The sequence below is a fragment of the Temnothorax americanus genome, unplaced genomic scaffold, assembly GCF_048541705.1.
Source record: "Temnothorax americanus isolate GAGA-0224 unplaced genomic scaffold, ASM4854170v1 Scaffold4, whole genome shotgun sequence".
Classification (NCBI taxonomy): domain Eukaryota; kingdom Metazoa; phylum Arthropoda; class Insecta; order Hymenoptera; family Formicidae; genus Temnothorax; species Temnothorax americanus.
Window position 1 is genome coordinate 5,914,575 of NW_027509547.1, and position 17,603 is coordinate 5,932,177.

Consider the following 17,603-nt stretch of genomic DNA (forward strand, 5'->3'; position numbering starts at 1 on the left):
AACGCCCGTTGCATCGTCGCCAGATTGCACCGTCACGTTGATTACGCAAAATTAAAAAGGCGGCTATCATGATGCGTCCATAAGAAAAGTACAAACAGATTGAAAGCGTTTATTCGTCTCGTCGAAGAATACCTTCCAGAAGCCGCGAACTGTCCGTGCGAATAATTGAGACGCGGAACGAGCCGGGGAACTAGATTGAGAATTCGCGTAATAGCCCATTTGCCACGGTAATGTAATTTGTAGCTGAACGTTAAGAGAGATTGCGCGCCGTCGTCCTTTTTTCTCTCTTCATCGCGTTCGTAAGAAGACCCGCACAGCGTGTAAATTATTGGTACTAACGCGAGTCTCCTTTAATTCCGCAGACCACTTACTCGCAAAGTATTCATGCGCGGCGATCTGCTCGATAGCCAATGAAAGGTAGGGGAATGTAAGAAGCAAGAACGGCAATTATTCTGACGTGCCTCTTTGTCGTGCTATTACATTGCGATCCTCACCAATGTTCCAGCTATAGTATCTTCATTTTCATTATCTGTGCTCGCGAGCGTCATGAAAATGTTTTCTGTGCAGAAGACAATTTCACAGACAATTCTAAAAAGTAGAGAAAAACAATATTAAATAATTTAAAAAATTAATAAATTGCTAATGTATCAAATATAACTGATATATACACACATATATATAAGTATATAGTTTTTGTTGCAAGAAATATAGCAGACATGTTAAAGATCGAAGTAGATCGGTTTCTTGAAGCAATTTGCAACAAATTAAAACAGCCGCATTATGGTAATTGCCAATTAAGATTTTGTAGCGCAATGTATTCCGTATAATGACACCGGAGCGCGTAAAGAGTTAAAATTGGCACCCTGAGGGACCGGCATGATCCACGAAAACCCCGTCGGGCCTGCTAGAGACGCGGATGCGAAACGTCAAACGATCGTGGCTGATTCATTTAACGTCGCGCGGACGATCCCGCCAATAATGGGGATCGCGAGCGCAAGCACGCAACCAACACGAGTACAGAACTAAGTTTCAAGAATTTCTTAATGGGGCACCTGCCGCTGTAATGTAAGGCATTCGGAGCGCTGAGCGTGTTCCTGCTCTAATTCCATATGCGAGAGAAATAACAGGAACGATATAACTAGTCCAGTCTGCATGAGCTCGTAAAGCATGCTGATAAAGCGGCAGCGGTACGAATTAACGTGAATGCTCGTGATAATATTTATTTGACACACGGCGCAACATATTATACCCAGCTATAAACGTAACCGATTTATAAATCAATTTCTGCATATACATATTTTTTTAGCACGACGCATACTTTGATATAAATATATATGCATTTCACGTGCAACGTTTGACGCCTGAAATGCGCGGGTAGAAAAAAGGATGACTAAGACGTTAAAATAAATATAAAAATTACTAGTTTGCCTTTTCGACCAGCCTTAATTATTTTCGCGTGAGATTAGCGTCCCGACGATTTGCCAAACCACTTACTCGATCCTATTCCTTTATTTAAACCTATCAAACCTTTAAACCTAACACCAAAAAATATAATACTGATCTGATCCTGCGGTTTGGACAAAACTCCGCTAGAGTCTCGCCGCAAAATTCGTCTCGGTCCGGCGACCACGAATAGTCCGAATCCTTTTTCTCGTCTCGCATTTCGCGATATTCCGTTTCACCTGCCGAAAAATGGCGCAGATGGGTCGGCGAGGGGTACAGACGTCGGCCGACATCCTAAGATCCTAGGCATTTGCTAGTTTAGGTTTTTACCGGTCTCCAGACAGGCCTGACGAAATCGGTGTATCCGCTAATACCTTCTACGGGCAAGGATCACCTGCCGCTTCCTCGTTCGTCCTTGGATAATTGCACCCATCAAGATACACCGTCCGTCGCGTTGGCAGGCAGATCCCACAATGTGGTCAAGATTTATCGAGCCAGAATGGATCGAAACACACACAGCAACTTTGAGGATTTAAAGTTTTCGATGAAGACTAAGAAACCTCGCTTCAAAAGTTAACCGCATAACTCAAAATTAAAATTGCTTATATAATTTTTATTTTATTATTAAATTAATTTTTCAATTAATGTTCAAATTTAAATTAGGTTATGCATTTAGTAGTTATGTAAATATAAAAATAGACAATTAAATAATTTTTAATGAAATAAGAAATGCCTATACAATGAAATGTAGCACCTGGATTGTAATTAAGCACGTGTCCATTAAATCGGCTGGTGCTGATCAGCGTAATTCGGCAATTATATTTAATTATCGAGAACGATACGCATTGACGCTTACGTAAAGCTAATTAAAAAAGAAAACATGCAATTTCTCGTAAATTAAGCGAAATTTTCGCCGCGGGACATTATACCGGCGCACAACCTGTTCCTCAGCGCTTGAATTATCACGCAAGTATAAAAAATCTGAAACGGAGATTATTTATTCGCGGTAATTTAACTTAACGAGATCGTAAACTCTCCGTTAAGTTTTATTATCTACGTATAAAATAGGTGGCAAAGTACTTATTGAAAAACTTTATCTCGATTAAATAACTGAGTTAAGAATTTTAATGATGAAAAAGCGTTTGTACGAATTTGAAACATTATGTACTTGTATATATAAGATGTTATTTCTAGCATCAGCACTAGAGTCCTGCTTGCAATCCGCGAAAGCATAATCTATATGTAATTCTTTTATATAAATACACAAGAAATCTTCTCTCTCGTTTTTCCTCGTTTTAAAGAAATTTAATAAGGAAACATTCAAGTTTCTCAAAAGATAAGAAAATACAGAATGTAAGAAAGAGTGTAAAATTCCTATGCAGGCCCAACCAAGAAATATTTATATGCTTTTGTGTCCAAAGCAATCTTCTTTGACCCGAGATTTTCTCTCGAGATCGTGCGACTTCTTCCGCGAATTCGCCGCAGCGATTAACCGCTGCGCCACTTTTTCACCAACGTCATGCCGGTCCACCTGCAGATGACAATCTGTTGTGAGGAGGCGCGGCGGAATTCCTCCCTCGTCTCTCATTCCGCTTTTGCTGGTCGCCATACGGCGCGCGGTTATGCCAAAGGGAGAGAGGAGAGGAGGGGATGGGGAGAAAGAGAGAGATTTAAAATCTCGGCCGGGCGGTCCGAGCGGTGCCTGTACCGTTATTTCGCAGCATGAAGCGCGTGCCCGGCGTCAGCACGATCTCGACTGGGCCTACTCTTAATCCCGGAAGATGCCGCCTCACCGAGATTACAAAGGATAAAAGACTCGGAGCAGTGAACCCCCGTGTCGAGGGGCAACCGGAAAAACCGACGTGGGTTTCGCAGCCGCGCTTCGCAAACCGGAGGGGGGGACCACCTGTTGGGAGAAAGCGCGCGTTTATCGATCACGTTTTCCTGAAACGTGAGTTGCGATACTTTCGGAGGATTTGCAGCGAGTCTGCGTTACGAAACGCATGCAAGAGATCTCGCGGTTGAGCTGTTGTGTACCTCTTGCAACAGCAACGCCTCGGTAATAAAAGGAAAAACGTTTGACGCGACGATTGTATTAAAAAGCAGTTCTGTGAGATGATTATGGAAATACTCACTCAATAATTCATCACGTATTATCTAGATTTTTGTCGATGGGGGAAAATGGAAAAAATGACAAATTATACCCACGTCGTGTAACAAGAATTCCTCAAGCTCGCATCGCGGTACATACCTAAGTGCAAACTTGTTCGCATCGCGCGATCGCAAACGTTTCATTACGGGAACAGGCATCGATAATCAAAATATTCGGTACCTTCGACGGGAACCGATCTGAAAGAAATTACTATCGTCCGCGAACGGCGGAGTGAAAGCCAATAAGGAATTTCGCGATCGAGCCTTGATTTCTGGTCGGTCGATCGCTCGAAGTGCTACGTGCGCGAGTAATGGGCAGGAGGTAACAACTCGAGTAATCTGCCTACGCAATTTTACTGGATCAGCTCGAGGCAGCTCTTATACTCGCTCCGTTTTGCCGCTTGCCCTGCCTGCCTCCTCCTCGCCTAAGCAGAGCTTGTGGCGTTGCACGTTTCATTTGCACGAACGCTCGTGGCGGCCCCGCAAGTTTGTGCGTGCAAAAGTCAGCGTGAAGTCGTAACGACCGGGTCGACCCGTGGAGGCTGGACACGCACGTTGTGACCGCCGGGTTCTCCTACACGTATGCGGGTTCGTCCACCGTATAGCGTGCAGTAAATCTCTTTGCGAAAAAAAAATATGTCTCGATTGCGCGCCAGCATTACGATGTAACGGCGAGATATTCTCTAGCTTTTTCTCGCAATTGATTATCGGCCTTTGATCGTTATTCTGTTAATTGGTATAACGATATCGGATGACATCCTCGTTTACTCGTGCGAAATTGAAAAGGCAATTTATTCAGTATTGAATTGAGATTTTGATACCTATATGTATTCTAATGTATTTGCCTTCACAAGGCAACATGAATAAAAAAATTGCGCATAAAATTGCACGAGCAGTAAATGGTGGTAAAACGTGATTTACCGGTGGTCTTTCATAAAATTCCTATTGCATATGTGAAACCGTAATGATTGAAAAACACGATCTATAATTAATAATTAGAGATTAATATAAAAATGCAGCATCATTTTAAAAACCAATATAGCAACGAAAAACTCTGGTTAGTCGAAATCGAAAAGCAATATGTTCTAGCAATTAATTCGACGTATAGGTAAAATATACATTTACCTGAAATTTTTACTTCATATTTAATAACAAATAATTTCACTCTAATTATAGCAAAAGTTGACTGTACCTATCAAGTCTCTTCTAAACGTTAAAGTTTTTTCTTCTGTTATAACATGTGTTCAATTTATAATATTGCTACAAATCACAAGTTGCCCTACAGCGTTCTCAGTTATGTTATTTGCCCGAGCAAAGGTGTGCAATAAAAGTAATAAAAGGATTTGCTGATCTATGGTGACGGTTCTATACTGCGAAATCTTAACGAATGAGACAGAAGCAGATGTGGCGACGAGCGAGATAATTCGCCTCTTTCTCTTCGTGGCGAAGACGCAAAGTGGAACCTGTCGCTAACGAACCGGTAAAACAACGACGCACCCGTAACACGCATAAAGTCCGATGGAAACGAAGAATCGTAAAGTTCCCAACGGGCAGGGACATTAAAATCAAGAGACCGTACATTAGTGCAAGAGTAATGAGCGCCCTGCGGCCAAGTGCGTTACCGGAAAATAACTCGTACAGCGCCACGATCGAATTAGTTTTCATATCGCTCGACTCGAACTTGTTAAGCGTGACTTAAGTACACCATCAGAAAATTGGCGCATCGATAAGATAAAATTCACGTTAAAATAACGGCAGAGCTGATCCCCAGTAAAGAGTTGCATATGGAATATAATTTGATTCTTGACTCACCGAAGCTGATCCCGTGATATCCTTCATCATGCACCGAGTCATGCTCCTACCTGCGACATAGAAAAGGAAGATTGATATATATTAGAAAAATATTAGAAAAATACATAATTATATATATTACATCGGAAATATTATATTACAAAATTATCCTTATATTTTTGTCTAGAAACAATTCGATTTTGTCAAATTGGCAAATTGCCATTTATGTAAATTATTATACATAAAAAGCCGAAGAAAAATCAGATTTTATCGATGTCGATCGCGTTACTTCGTTCTTACTGCCAAACAAGGCCATCAAACGAACGGACACTGCGAAGGTGCCTTAAGGCGCGGGTGGGGATGACGAAGCGTGGCGGAGCGTGTGCCTCGCTCGCCGAGCGTGGACGCCTTCGTCGCCCGGAGCGCGGCGATTATCTTTCATTCGTGGCGCATCAAACGAGAACCGGTGGCCGCCACGTCGAACGCGCGTCCCGCGCGCACCTTCTACGTCGCCGGGGCTTTTTCTCCCGAAGGCGCCCGCACGATCCTCCGGATCGTCCGCGCGCCCGTCATTATCCACCTCATCGGCGATTCACGGTCGGCACTTGGCCGATTGCGAGAGCCGCGCGCTTGCACTCGCGCTCGATCGCACGCACGCCGATTTTTCTGCGGCCGCGTCTCCTCCCGCTCGCAAAGCATGGAAACGCGTCATTATATATATGGCTGCGCATACATTTCATTAGGATATAAGGATGCGAATGATCGGACCGTTTGAGATGTAGATCGGAATGCACGCGCCACTGCGAGAGGACTCACGACGTCCGTTTCGCCTCGCCTTATTCCTCCCTCTTCCCCTCGTGCCCGTGACGATCATGTCTCGTTGATCATTAAAAACAGACGAGACTAGATGTTACAAGTTATTCTTTTTTCCATCTATATAGCTAGGCGATGGCGAACGACAGCAGTCTCTGGTTTAAGCACCCGTAATTTTCTCCGCGAGGCATTTCATGGCGCATCGATAGAACCACAAAGTGCTGCATCGAACGTATTTTATATTTAGATGCGCAAGAAAGACAGCCCGAGGTACAAACGCATATTAAGCGACGTTCCCGCCGAACAAGCGCGGCAATTTTCTCGCTGCAAGGGCAATCTCGGCGTTTATAACGTAAAACATCTTATTATCTCTTCGGCAGCTTTTTATATTATGTTTAATATAGACGCACCGCGCGTGAAAGGACAAATTTGTAACATTTTAAGCGGCCGCACAAGTCCCTCGATTTACACCTCAATCAAGAAGTTATTGAGAAAATAACGCGGGATGACGAAGATAGCCTTCGTCACTTCAGGCGCGATCGTTGCACCACGGAAGACACCGTTTTCTTTTCACGGAAATCTGGATGATTATTGCGATGCGACGCAGGCCAATGCGTTACAGGTATTATTTCGTCCGTCAGAAATTGGTACCTGCGGCAAATGGCGCATCGAAACAAGAGAACCAGATGAGTCCCATCCGAGGTTTTCGACGAGTATGATCGCGTAATAAGGCAAGTCGGTAGTCACGCGGTGAGGGATACAATCGAATGTTTCTTCTCCAGCGTGAAATTTTTAGATATTAAAAGAATGAAGACAACAATATGGTAATTACAATAAAAAAGCAGTTCAAATGTTGTAAATCTCGTAAAATTGCTACAATCGACAGAATCAAAACAGCCCGAATGTTACATCGTAAAATTGAATCCAAATGATTTAGAAAAAACAAGTTCTCGGATTTACCGGTTCAATAAACGCGATAAAGATTCGAAAGTTTGGATCGAACGATATTCGCGATTGTCTTTTTGTGAATTGGAATCCTCGTTTCGGTGGCGCCAGGTTTTGATACGCACCCGTCGAAGCAGGGTCACGGCGTAGAAGACGCGCTGCTCCCTACAGCCAGTAAAACCCGAATGTACTTTAAATGCTCAATTTGGCAGCCGTAAAAACGGCATTTATTTATGGTGCTTTGGCCATCAACGAAAAAGCCGATGCCGCTGAAAATTATGCTCGCTCAAAAAGCCGAAGGATCCTTGATCCTCTCTTTCTCGGCGCCGCGGGTTCGTGCTTTCCAGCTGAATGCTTTACGAGTTCGTCCAACTTCTCCACAAATCTTACTATACGCATACCGCTGATAATTTTTTCCTCGGCTGCCCAAAAGACTTGCCGCACCGCGCATAACCGGAATTCAAATGTGCCAAGAAATTCAAAAGAATATTTGCATTGAAAAGGATGGTAGACAAAATAATAAAGATGCATTTGCCCTGTAATTGTAATCAAAAACAAACAAACAAAAATCACGTTGATATTCTGTCAATGTAAAACTTGAAAGAAAATAAGTAAACGATGTTCACACGGACGTGTTTTATTTGTACTATTTCCTAATTCCTAATTTGCTCGTCAATTCTGGCTTTTGTATAATTATTCCGAGTTCTATAGTAGACTTTTACGTATGGAGATAAAGTCTGGTTTGTTTTGCTATTCAGAGATCTCCGTTTGAATCGAGAGGCATAAACTGTGATTCTCGAAGCTAAATCCGTGTATGCACGATTACATTTCATTGCTCGTCTTGCGCACTCATAATTATTGCAGCAATTAGACGCCGAATAATTAATCGGAGGACAGAAGTTATGCGCACGCGAATTCTCTTCGGCAAGAGCGTGGCACGCCAGGCCGCGGTTAAAGGCGGCCGAGCCGGTGGGCCGGAGAATGAAAGGGGCGAGAAGGGACCCTTTCGTGGGAAAGGACGATTCGTCGGGCGGATTCCGGGATAATGCAACCGTCTTATAGAAACGAATGTTCAGGACCTCGAGGAATATCGCGTGACCACTCGTGGGATGTACGGAATGTTACTCGAGCACTCGGATAGCCGACGGTTATGCGCGGCGTAACCTTCCAGCGCCAGCGTTCCGTATCGTTAAAGGCTCGCATATATGCGTATACGCGAGAGAGCCGCTGACACACATGGCTACAGCGAGTTGTGGAAGCCCCGTGACCCCGCCGTGCCCGGCTCTCGTCCGCTTATCCGCGCCGCGTAATTTGCCGAATTAATTTTCTGCACCGTCGGCCGGCGATCAAAGAGACGGAGAAACCCGGGGATTCCGCGTGTGTTTCTTTTTAATTGGCGGGGACCACTCTCTACGCGCACGCCGAACAGAAGCGGCGCGAATTTGTGCGCGTCGTTGCTACAGCAGAATCCTCTGCGCGATGGAAATAAGAATAATCCGCGATAATTTGCGATAATGTAAACGTGATTGCGGTATACGAAAATGATGTATAAGCAATTAATTTGGTTTTTATTACTTACATCTTCGTATTGTGATACTAAAAAAGATGCATACGCGTAATAAATTTGGATACATTTTTCCGAGTTTCAAATAAAAATATATTAGGTATTGAATATATTAGGTAAATGCAAAAAATCACAAATAATACGAAATTTTATAATAAACAAATCCAGGTCTCTCCTATAAAATAAATTCGGTTTTTTAATCTTCATTAAAATAAACGATTCATTTTCAATGGCTACTATAGTATATTTAGTATAGGGTCGTTTCTTAATTAATGGTCCGCCTCTAGCTTCTCGATCCCGCGCTTGCCTCATGTAATTTGCCAAATTAATTCTGCTGCAGCATTGAACAGCAAGATAAGAAAAGTTCTGGAATTTCACATTTTAGCGGATTCTCTTTAACAAGCAAAAGTACGGCGCATACAGAATGCTATAATTTTTTCTTAGTTTTAAAGTAACTTACGTACTAACAATATCAATTATCACATATTTTAAATTTTTCACTCGACATATTATAATGATGCTCATAAATTTTACAGAAAAAAGTAATTGCGCGTTAATAACAAAATATTTATTTTAAGAGAAAACCTGTATACTGCCAAAGTTCTACGTAATCGCCAAAAATTATTTGTTCTTAAACAAATTAGTTATTATGATGGTATCGCCGACAATGTTACTATTAATTAGCCATCAACGACATATCTTGTAATTATCAACAGTGAAATGCGGAAATGTGGGATAATCCTTCGACGATTTATTATTTAGAAAATCACATTGGAAGCCATATGGGAAATTGTACTATGTCCGGATAAATATATGCAAAATAGTAAATACAGACTTAATATTCATTCAAAAGAATTTCAACTATTATATGCAACAATATAGTCATTTTAATAATACAGTCATTAACTTGACCCTTTGATGGCATAAATAATTCCGCAATTCGTGCATTCTTATGTTTCCAGAAAAACTTTTACGCGATTATTTTTGCATAAAAAAATCTTTCTTTTGCATAAGTGAAGATGTAAATCTCCTACAGATCTAGTATATTTAATATTTTATTATAGATCTCTCAAAAGCAATTATTTAAAAATGAGTAAAATTGTACTTTCGAAAACTATCTAGGCCTTTGTCAAATATCTGAGTTATATAAAATATTTTTTCGCATATTATAAGAACACAAGGTGTATTTTCGCCTCTCCCTTTAATTCGTACACAGATATGGAATCAAGGTCGTATACAATATATTCCTCGCGATCCATAAGCGCAGCGGGATTTCCACTATCCGCCAGACACGAGAGCAGATGCGAGCGGACCTCCACGGATTTAATTACGCCTAATTAGCCGGCGGCCGGTAAACTGAAAGTCCAGTGCCGATTTTCTTACCGCTACTTATTCCATTTAAGCTCATTCCACCTTGTTCTCCCCTAGGGAGAATATATGCCTTCGACGCCGGCCGTCTTCTGTCCACCGTGCGGCGAAACAAAACAGTATATCCGTTAAATACGGGTATAATACCCGCGGAGAGAATGCCATGGAGTTTCCAAGAGTCGAAGAAACCCCCTTAAGACGGTGTCGAATAAATGCGAAAGGTGCAAATTCTTTCGCGTATTTTATGCGCGATATATATTAAAAACGCGGAACTTTTAATGGCGCGCGGCGCGTCGAAAACCGCATTGGCAGGTATATCGTGGGATTAAATTTTGGATCATGAAAAATAAGCCACCGAAGAATGTTTTGATATTAATGCGCTGAGCATGCTCTACCTCGCCGAACAAAAATCGTAACGGTATTGCGCCAACATTGCTCGAGCGGCAACTTTTAACCCTTACCGGCCGTATATCGGACATTTAATTGTTATTTTACGGGCGACACTTTTTATTTACATCGTTAAGTGCGATTTCGATCGTAGGGAGAGTGAGAAATGTGCAGACGCGGCGGGTTTCATTAATTTCATCGCTCGTTGACGATTGCACACATCGATTAACGATTCATCTTGACGATTTTTCGCGGTACCTACATGAAATTTTTAATTTTTTTAAGAGTGATAACTGTTCAGTTAAATCATTCTTCGAGGTTTTTTTTTTCCAAACAAAATGACGACTTTCGATGCGTGGTATCTGAACAATCCATTCACAATATCACTGCAATGTAGCTCGAGCGATAAATTGCAGGCAATTTTATAATATAGCTTATCGCATAAAAATAAAATAAGGTAATTAATACGCATTACCGATACGGGGTGACAAAATTTCTCGTAACTTGTAGCGTCAACTCGTTGCAACAAAGGTAGACATAAATCAAGTTGCATTTATTAATATTATCTACGTACCTATTCCGAAAAGTGAAGGCAGTGCTAATATCATTTGGCGAATTTTTCATCAGCACTCAAGAAACTAATATACAAAAAAAGGAAACGTATTCTCCTACATGTAAAATAACGACTGTCCCGGACACAATTGCGTGGAATTAAATAGATTTATTAGAAAAAGGGCAGTGTTTGAGGGTTCGAAGGCTTTGAGATAACCGCCATTTGGAAAAATTCTCTGAAATGGACTTAACTAGGCGTGACAATAAATCACGTCATATTATTGCGGAGTTATGTGCGGGAAAGCGACTATGAGCCGAACGGCTGGTCGAGTATTATGTTAATTCGGAGAACTTTATTAGCAACGTAAATCACCGATCGCCCGCCTATGGTCGCGCAATATAACTTTCCAAATGTTTCTTCCTCCCTTCATGCCCGCGGTAGAGTCACTTTCACGATTTATACTATAACACGCGGACAAAAGAGTATTTAAAAAAAACATCACCGCGCGATAGCGGGTGATAGAATTTTACGATCGCAGCTGCGTTTGCGTCTGAACCTACATAGGCATTTCAGCAGTATGTTTATAAAATATTTGTCAAATCTAATTAGGTGTACAATTTTTGTCATCGAGAAACATATTTCATACGATACAATACGACGTTGTATGGCGGCAATTAACTTGAATATATTTCTCTTGCATTTTATTGACGTTTACAATTGATTCGTACATTGACCACCGTATTTCGCGAAAGAATATTAAATCACGAGTGAATTTTCTAAATATATATATTCTCAATTTTTTTCAGCCAATTCTCACGCGTCGTTTCTGCTTCTACTTGCACGAACAAATTAATCGCGTTTGTCCGTTGAAAAAATTGGACGTTTCTTATGCGCTCAACTCAACGATTTCGCTACTTATCAATTAGCATCGTTTTACATCCTGCTTCCGGTCGCGGAAACGCTACCTTGCCAGATGGCACTCGTTGAGAACGTGTCGTGTTATACGCACCTGCCGTCTCCTAGTACACGCGTGCGTGCGTAAATTGACGAGCGTGCACAGCACGTTGCATAAATCTCTGTTGAGTCGCGATGATTTTAATCAAATAACTTCTCGACCTTCTTTCCGTTATACAATGTTAGAAAAAAGAATCGTACTATTGATAAAAGAATGTGTGACCATGAAATCATTCGTTCATTTATCAAAAAAGCATGAGTGTCTAATTATCTCATCAATATAGCGCACTGTAAATTAAAGTACATCTCATCCACTTTTTCGATCTTGATCACAAAACACTCATATCACTCTATCAAATAACAGACTTAATTAAAGAAAACAGATTGAAATTACATTTAATCGCCCGATAATCTTTTATTTTCATAAAACGCAGGTCAAAGCGTCAATACATATATCTCGTTCGCATAAAAATTTCGTAAAAAGTACCGTGGGTCATTACGCGACCGAGTCATGTATAAGACCCACGTGAAAGGTTGCCGGGCAAATTCGCCAAGCATGGCGGAGCCTCTAATTTGCGCTTTCGGATATTTTTATCGGCCTACGGTGCACCGCAGACGAGCGCTTTCGAGGGCTGATGACGCGCCGCGGCAAGAGAGAGAGAGAGAGAGAGAGAGAGAAAAAGAGAGAGAGAGAGAGAGAGAGAGAGAGAGAGAGAGAGAGAGAGAGAGAGAGAGAGAGAAGCGCAATCGACGTTCACGGCGGCCGGCATCTTATTTGCATTTTTTTCGGCGAGTTTCATTAACCCTTGACCCGGCTGTGCACGAGGAAGCGGCGAACACGTAAAATAAACCCGGCTGAATATTCATACCGGTCGAGCAGTAAATACGGTCGCGACGATAAATTCCGGAGTTCTTTGACGAATTCGACGCCGCACCGTGCGACGCAACGACAAAGAACGGGGAGCGTAAAACCTCGGTATCTTTTCCCTTCACCGGTACCGGGTTTCGCGCCGCGCGAAAGATTCGTGTCGAAGTATGAAATCTCGTTGGCCGCCGCGCGATTGCGGCCATGCATCATGAGGTTATCGCCACCGGACTTTCCTCACGAAAGAATACATGAAAATTATCGCTGGAGGAAATATTCAACGATATATTAGCAGAAATATTTCGCTGTACTTTCCGAAATCAGCTTCTTAAAAAATTCCTTGTTCTTCAAAAATTATTTAAAGAATTATAATTAGTTTATAGAATAGAACAGAATATTTAACTCGTGATGAGACTGATGACATAATATGCGTGAATAATAAAAATAGTGATATAAAATAGTTTCACATTTCAGATTACTATTACATAAGCATATAGGATTATATTCTTCAGAGATATGATTTATCTTTTTTACGGACCACATCCGGTCGGAGGTAGCTAAAGAGCTATATTTGAAGCTTTGACCCCGAGCGGGGCCTGAACCGAGGAGAGGTCCGCCTCGGGAAGTACAAATTAGAGGGTCGATCCCCGGCAATCCAACCCTTTCTCGGAGCGCACACCCCCACACTTGCTTCACGCTACAGGTGCACCGTCGACTAATGGACGAAACGAGTTCCCGAGATACTGCAGCATCATTATAAAACGTTTATTTCGGCGTAAAAGTCAAAGTGCATCACGTCTGCACGTCCGCCGAGCCCCGCCGATGACTCGCGAGTAGAAACGCTCTTTCTTTGTATCGAGGTTACCCGCGGGATCAACCCCCTCCCTCCCATCCCTCGAGACGCCTTCGTGATATCAGCGCGTCGAGTAGTAGGCTCCCGATCTTTCACGCGTTTTAGACACGTTCGCAATGAAAAGGTGCAGACAGCCGTTGGGAACGTGATGTCTGTCCGCCCATTTGAATGTAGCAATCTGATTCGCACTGAAGTAATTTTTAGGTAATAGTACGTCTGGCTCCCCGCTTCTCAGACTAATACGTGATGCCTTTCTTTGCACTGTTTAACGATATATAAAAATTTGTTTCTGGTAAAAAGAAAAAAATTAAAAAAATCACGTATTACATATGTAGGAAAATTTTGAAAACTTATGTGCAATACTCTGAGTGTCTAAACAACATTTGTCTAAGCAACAAGAATAAAAAATATTTTTAAGATAAATTGCATATTCGACTTGAGATAGCGAATAAAAGTATGAAATATATCATGTATACATCCAAGATTGCTCAACCTCTACGTTGCAGTTTGCAACCCTTTTATAAATTTTTCATCACAGATATGCACAATATGTCAGTAAGTACAGCGTAAGCTTATATATAAAATAATTGATGGCTGTCCATCGCGAAATAACGACGCGCGAATGGCGCATGCCGATATCCGAAAAATGCGTTCATGCAATTTGGGTTTACAGAATGCCACCAGCGAACGGAATATCCGCCGTAAAAATCGTAAAATTCTGCGCGGCACTCATCGCGCACTTTATCAATATCTTTATTCCGAGTATTAAACCGTCGCCGCAACGTATCGAACTGGAAGAGGACCAAACGCGAGCGTCTCTCTCGAGCGTAAATCGACCAGCCCCTCGTTCCTCGGCGAGATTACTCTGGCGGTGCTATATTTACGCGCGCGTGTGGATTACGTGCGTGTACCCTTATTACCTCCCCGAGGTAAAAAAATCGCGGAAGTTTCGGAGCACATGCCACGGTAATCGATGCCACCTGTTCGTGCGTTCGAACGAAATGCAGTCGGTCGACTCGAGTGCGACGAATGCGCCGAGAATGCAACGGGTACCGATACGAATCGAAGTGTTTCAAGTCGCGAACGTGTTGAAATGCCAATTACATTCGTATTGGAGGTAAAATGACTCCTCGAATGATTCGTTAAACAAGGTCGAGTTAAGCAGTCAAGAGTGTGTACAGATATACCGATAAAAATGAATTTTTAAGATAAAAGATTACATTTAGAAAATGTACGATTATTTCATTGTTAAGTTTTCTCGGCAAAAATTAACAAACGTATATTATTACAAATAAAAAATATATCTAACAATAAGATCAAATAATTTCTTGCAGTCTGTAACACTTATCAATAACACATATTTCCTGAATTTACGAAACACGTAAGATTCTCAAAGTTTAGTACTTTTTAATCATTCATGCTTTTATTTCATTTCGCGCGACGGAATAGTAATCAAAAACCGCAGAGCACATTTCTGAGAAGTGATTGCAGGTGACTGCAGGTGATAGTCGGCTATCGCAAATTTTCGCGAAGCGGGTTCCAAAGTATTAGCCGCGGCCGGCAAAGACGAAAGGGTGGCACTGTCTCGTGTTCCCTGAATATTACCTTAGAACGGTTTCCACGAGGGACCACCTGTAGGTCCCACCGACAAACCGCTAGCAAACCGCAAGACGCGGTAATTACGCCGGAGAGCCGAAAAGTAAAGGCGCGCGCTGGGGATGGGAACGGTGCAGGGGGGGACGCCGTTGGGCGAAACGGGAGGAAAAAAATACAAGTCGAAAGAAAACGGCGAAACCACATAAAAAAGCACTTAAAGGAGAACGGACGCAGGCGAGACGACGGAGAGAAGGAAGATACCGGAGGAGGCAGAACTCGAAAAAGGACGAGGATGAGACAGAGAGGTGGAGGAGGAAGGGTTGCGGACACGGGTGCATGGAGCGTGACAGTGGGTGCAGGAGCACCTGCCCATTCTCGAACGGAACTCTGCCAGGTCGGTGATTTATGGAAACAAAGGGTGGGTGGGGCGGAAAACACGGGACGCACGGCGTCCCTGCCGTGTTCCATCGCACGAGCGATTCTGCCGAGAGGTAAAGAAGCTGGAGCTCGGGATACCTGATCTCGGAAAGTAGAGTTTCTCACCCTTTTTACGAATACGCACCAAATTGTCTATATACTTACCATTATAGGTGGATCTCTAGCCCCTTAATAAAATTTCTCTCGTGCTAATCAATGAAGAATGTTATTAAAAAATCAAATGCAGGATGATGCTAAGGCATTTATGATCAAGATTTATATTATCGATACTTGAATGAGTATTTGAACATAGAAATGCACAACAAAGATTATAAAAACGGACATAAAGCGACATGAGAACGTTAAAGATCCCACATAAGATAATGCGATAGATATATGTTATGACTTACTGCTTACTATAATGTTAATTATCAAGAGAAATTAATACTCAAGTTCTCCATGAAGTAAAGTTAGATTTCACGTAACGAATAAACGTGCGCAGAAATTGTCCCATAAATCCGGCCGCAACAACCGCATCAGATAATTTACGTGCCATCCTTACCTGCCACGCGACGCATACTAAATTATTAATACGCCTATATTCGCGGGCATTGAAAGTACCAAAGGAAAGCATAAAATTAAGAACGTATCCGGTAGAGGATCACGCGGGGTCGACTCCGGTGAAATTTACAATCCGTTTAGGCGATACGTATACGCATCCCGCGGGTGATCACCCTTCTTTATCTGCGTAAAGTCTCGTTAATTAGCCATCAGTCTCCCCCGTTGCTTGCCTCTCTCGCGTATAAACTCGAAGCTTTATTTATTTCGCCGCGCCGGAGAATAAATTTCTCGTCGCCGCGCTCGAATCTCCGCGCTCGCCGCAAACGATTCACGCGGACCATCCGTCGATGTTCGACGCAGCTTTTTCATCGACGAATAGCCGGAACGTAATAATCGTTAATAACCGTCTTTGCAGCAGCAGGACTGCCGCTAAGTATCGGCGCGTGGGCGAGGAGACTCGAAACGGCCCACGGCAGGTTACATTGCGCCGGTAGGGCTCAGTTATTCAAGATGAGCCCTTTGCGTTGAAGAATACTACTTCCCGATCCATCGTAGACTATAGTTATTATGAACGAACAAGAGTTAGAAATATGTCATATAATATCGAATCGCAAACGCTTTAGAAAGTTCCACGTATATTCTGTATCATCATCGGCCTAAGGGGATGGCTGTCCCAGAATAAATGGCTCTCTCACCTCCGTCCGTCCTTATGCTGTCGCCTCGTAAATCGCAACTTAGGCCCTTCGCACGCAATTGCGTGGCACGCGAAGTAATGTCCGGCCGTGTCGCGGATCGGTTGCGCCCACGCCGCGCGTATGAGGACATTAACGCAACAACTGGACCGAAGAAGCTGTAAAACAGCGTTACGTGGCGTAGCCGGCACGCCGCGCGCTCTTCTCAATCCTCCTCTCTACCTCACGTCCCCCCGCGGCTGCCCCGAGGTTCTATCGTCACGGCTCTCATTCTCGTCCTGCTCCCTTGCTCGCCCTCGCCCGATTCCTCCCCACGCGCTCGTGCGTTTCTCCTCGAGAGCGGCACGAGCGCGTACTTCCTCGGTACTTACGACCGTCCTCGAGTAGTTTTATTCTGTCTGGCCGCGTGGGCGGGAAACGGGGACTTAGGGGCCATCTACATTCGCCGATTACTTTTTCCTTCCCCGTTCTCTTTCTCCCCCAGTTCCGCGATGCATCCCTCGCATTCGAACTCTCGCAAGAGACTATTTTCTCGTCGGCGAAAAGTATGAACATTTTTACGATGACTCGGCGCGCACTAAAATCGAACGTGGTGTCAGTTGCGGAGACATGAGATCGCGTCGAGGAACCAAAGGCGCGCTTTTATCAAG

General features: G+C 42.9%; 1 protein-coding gene across 1 annotated transcript in view; it reads right to left on the reverse strand.

The window, feature by feature from the left end:
- Positions 1-17,603, reverse strand: part of LOC143902394 (uncharacterized) — a 206,297-nt gene that overhangs the window by 128,509 nt on the left and 60,185 nt on the right. Inside the window, exon 3 of the mRNA XM_077415266.1 lies at positions 5,407-5,456. Within this exon, the coding sequence (XP_077271392.1) occupies positions 5,407-5,448 (42 nt within the window). The 5' untranslated portion in view covers positions 5,449-5,456. The remainder of the gene's footprint in view (positions 1-5,406; positions 5,457-17,603) is intronic.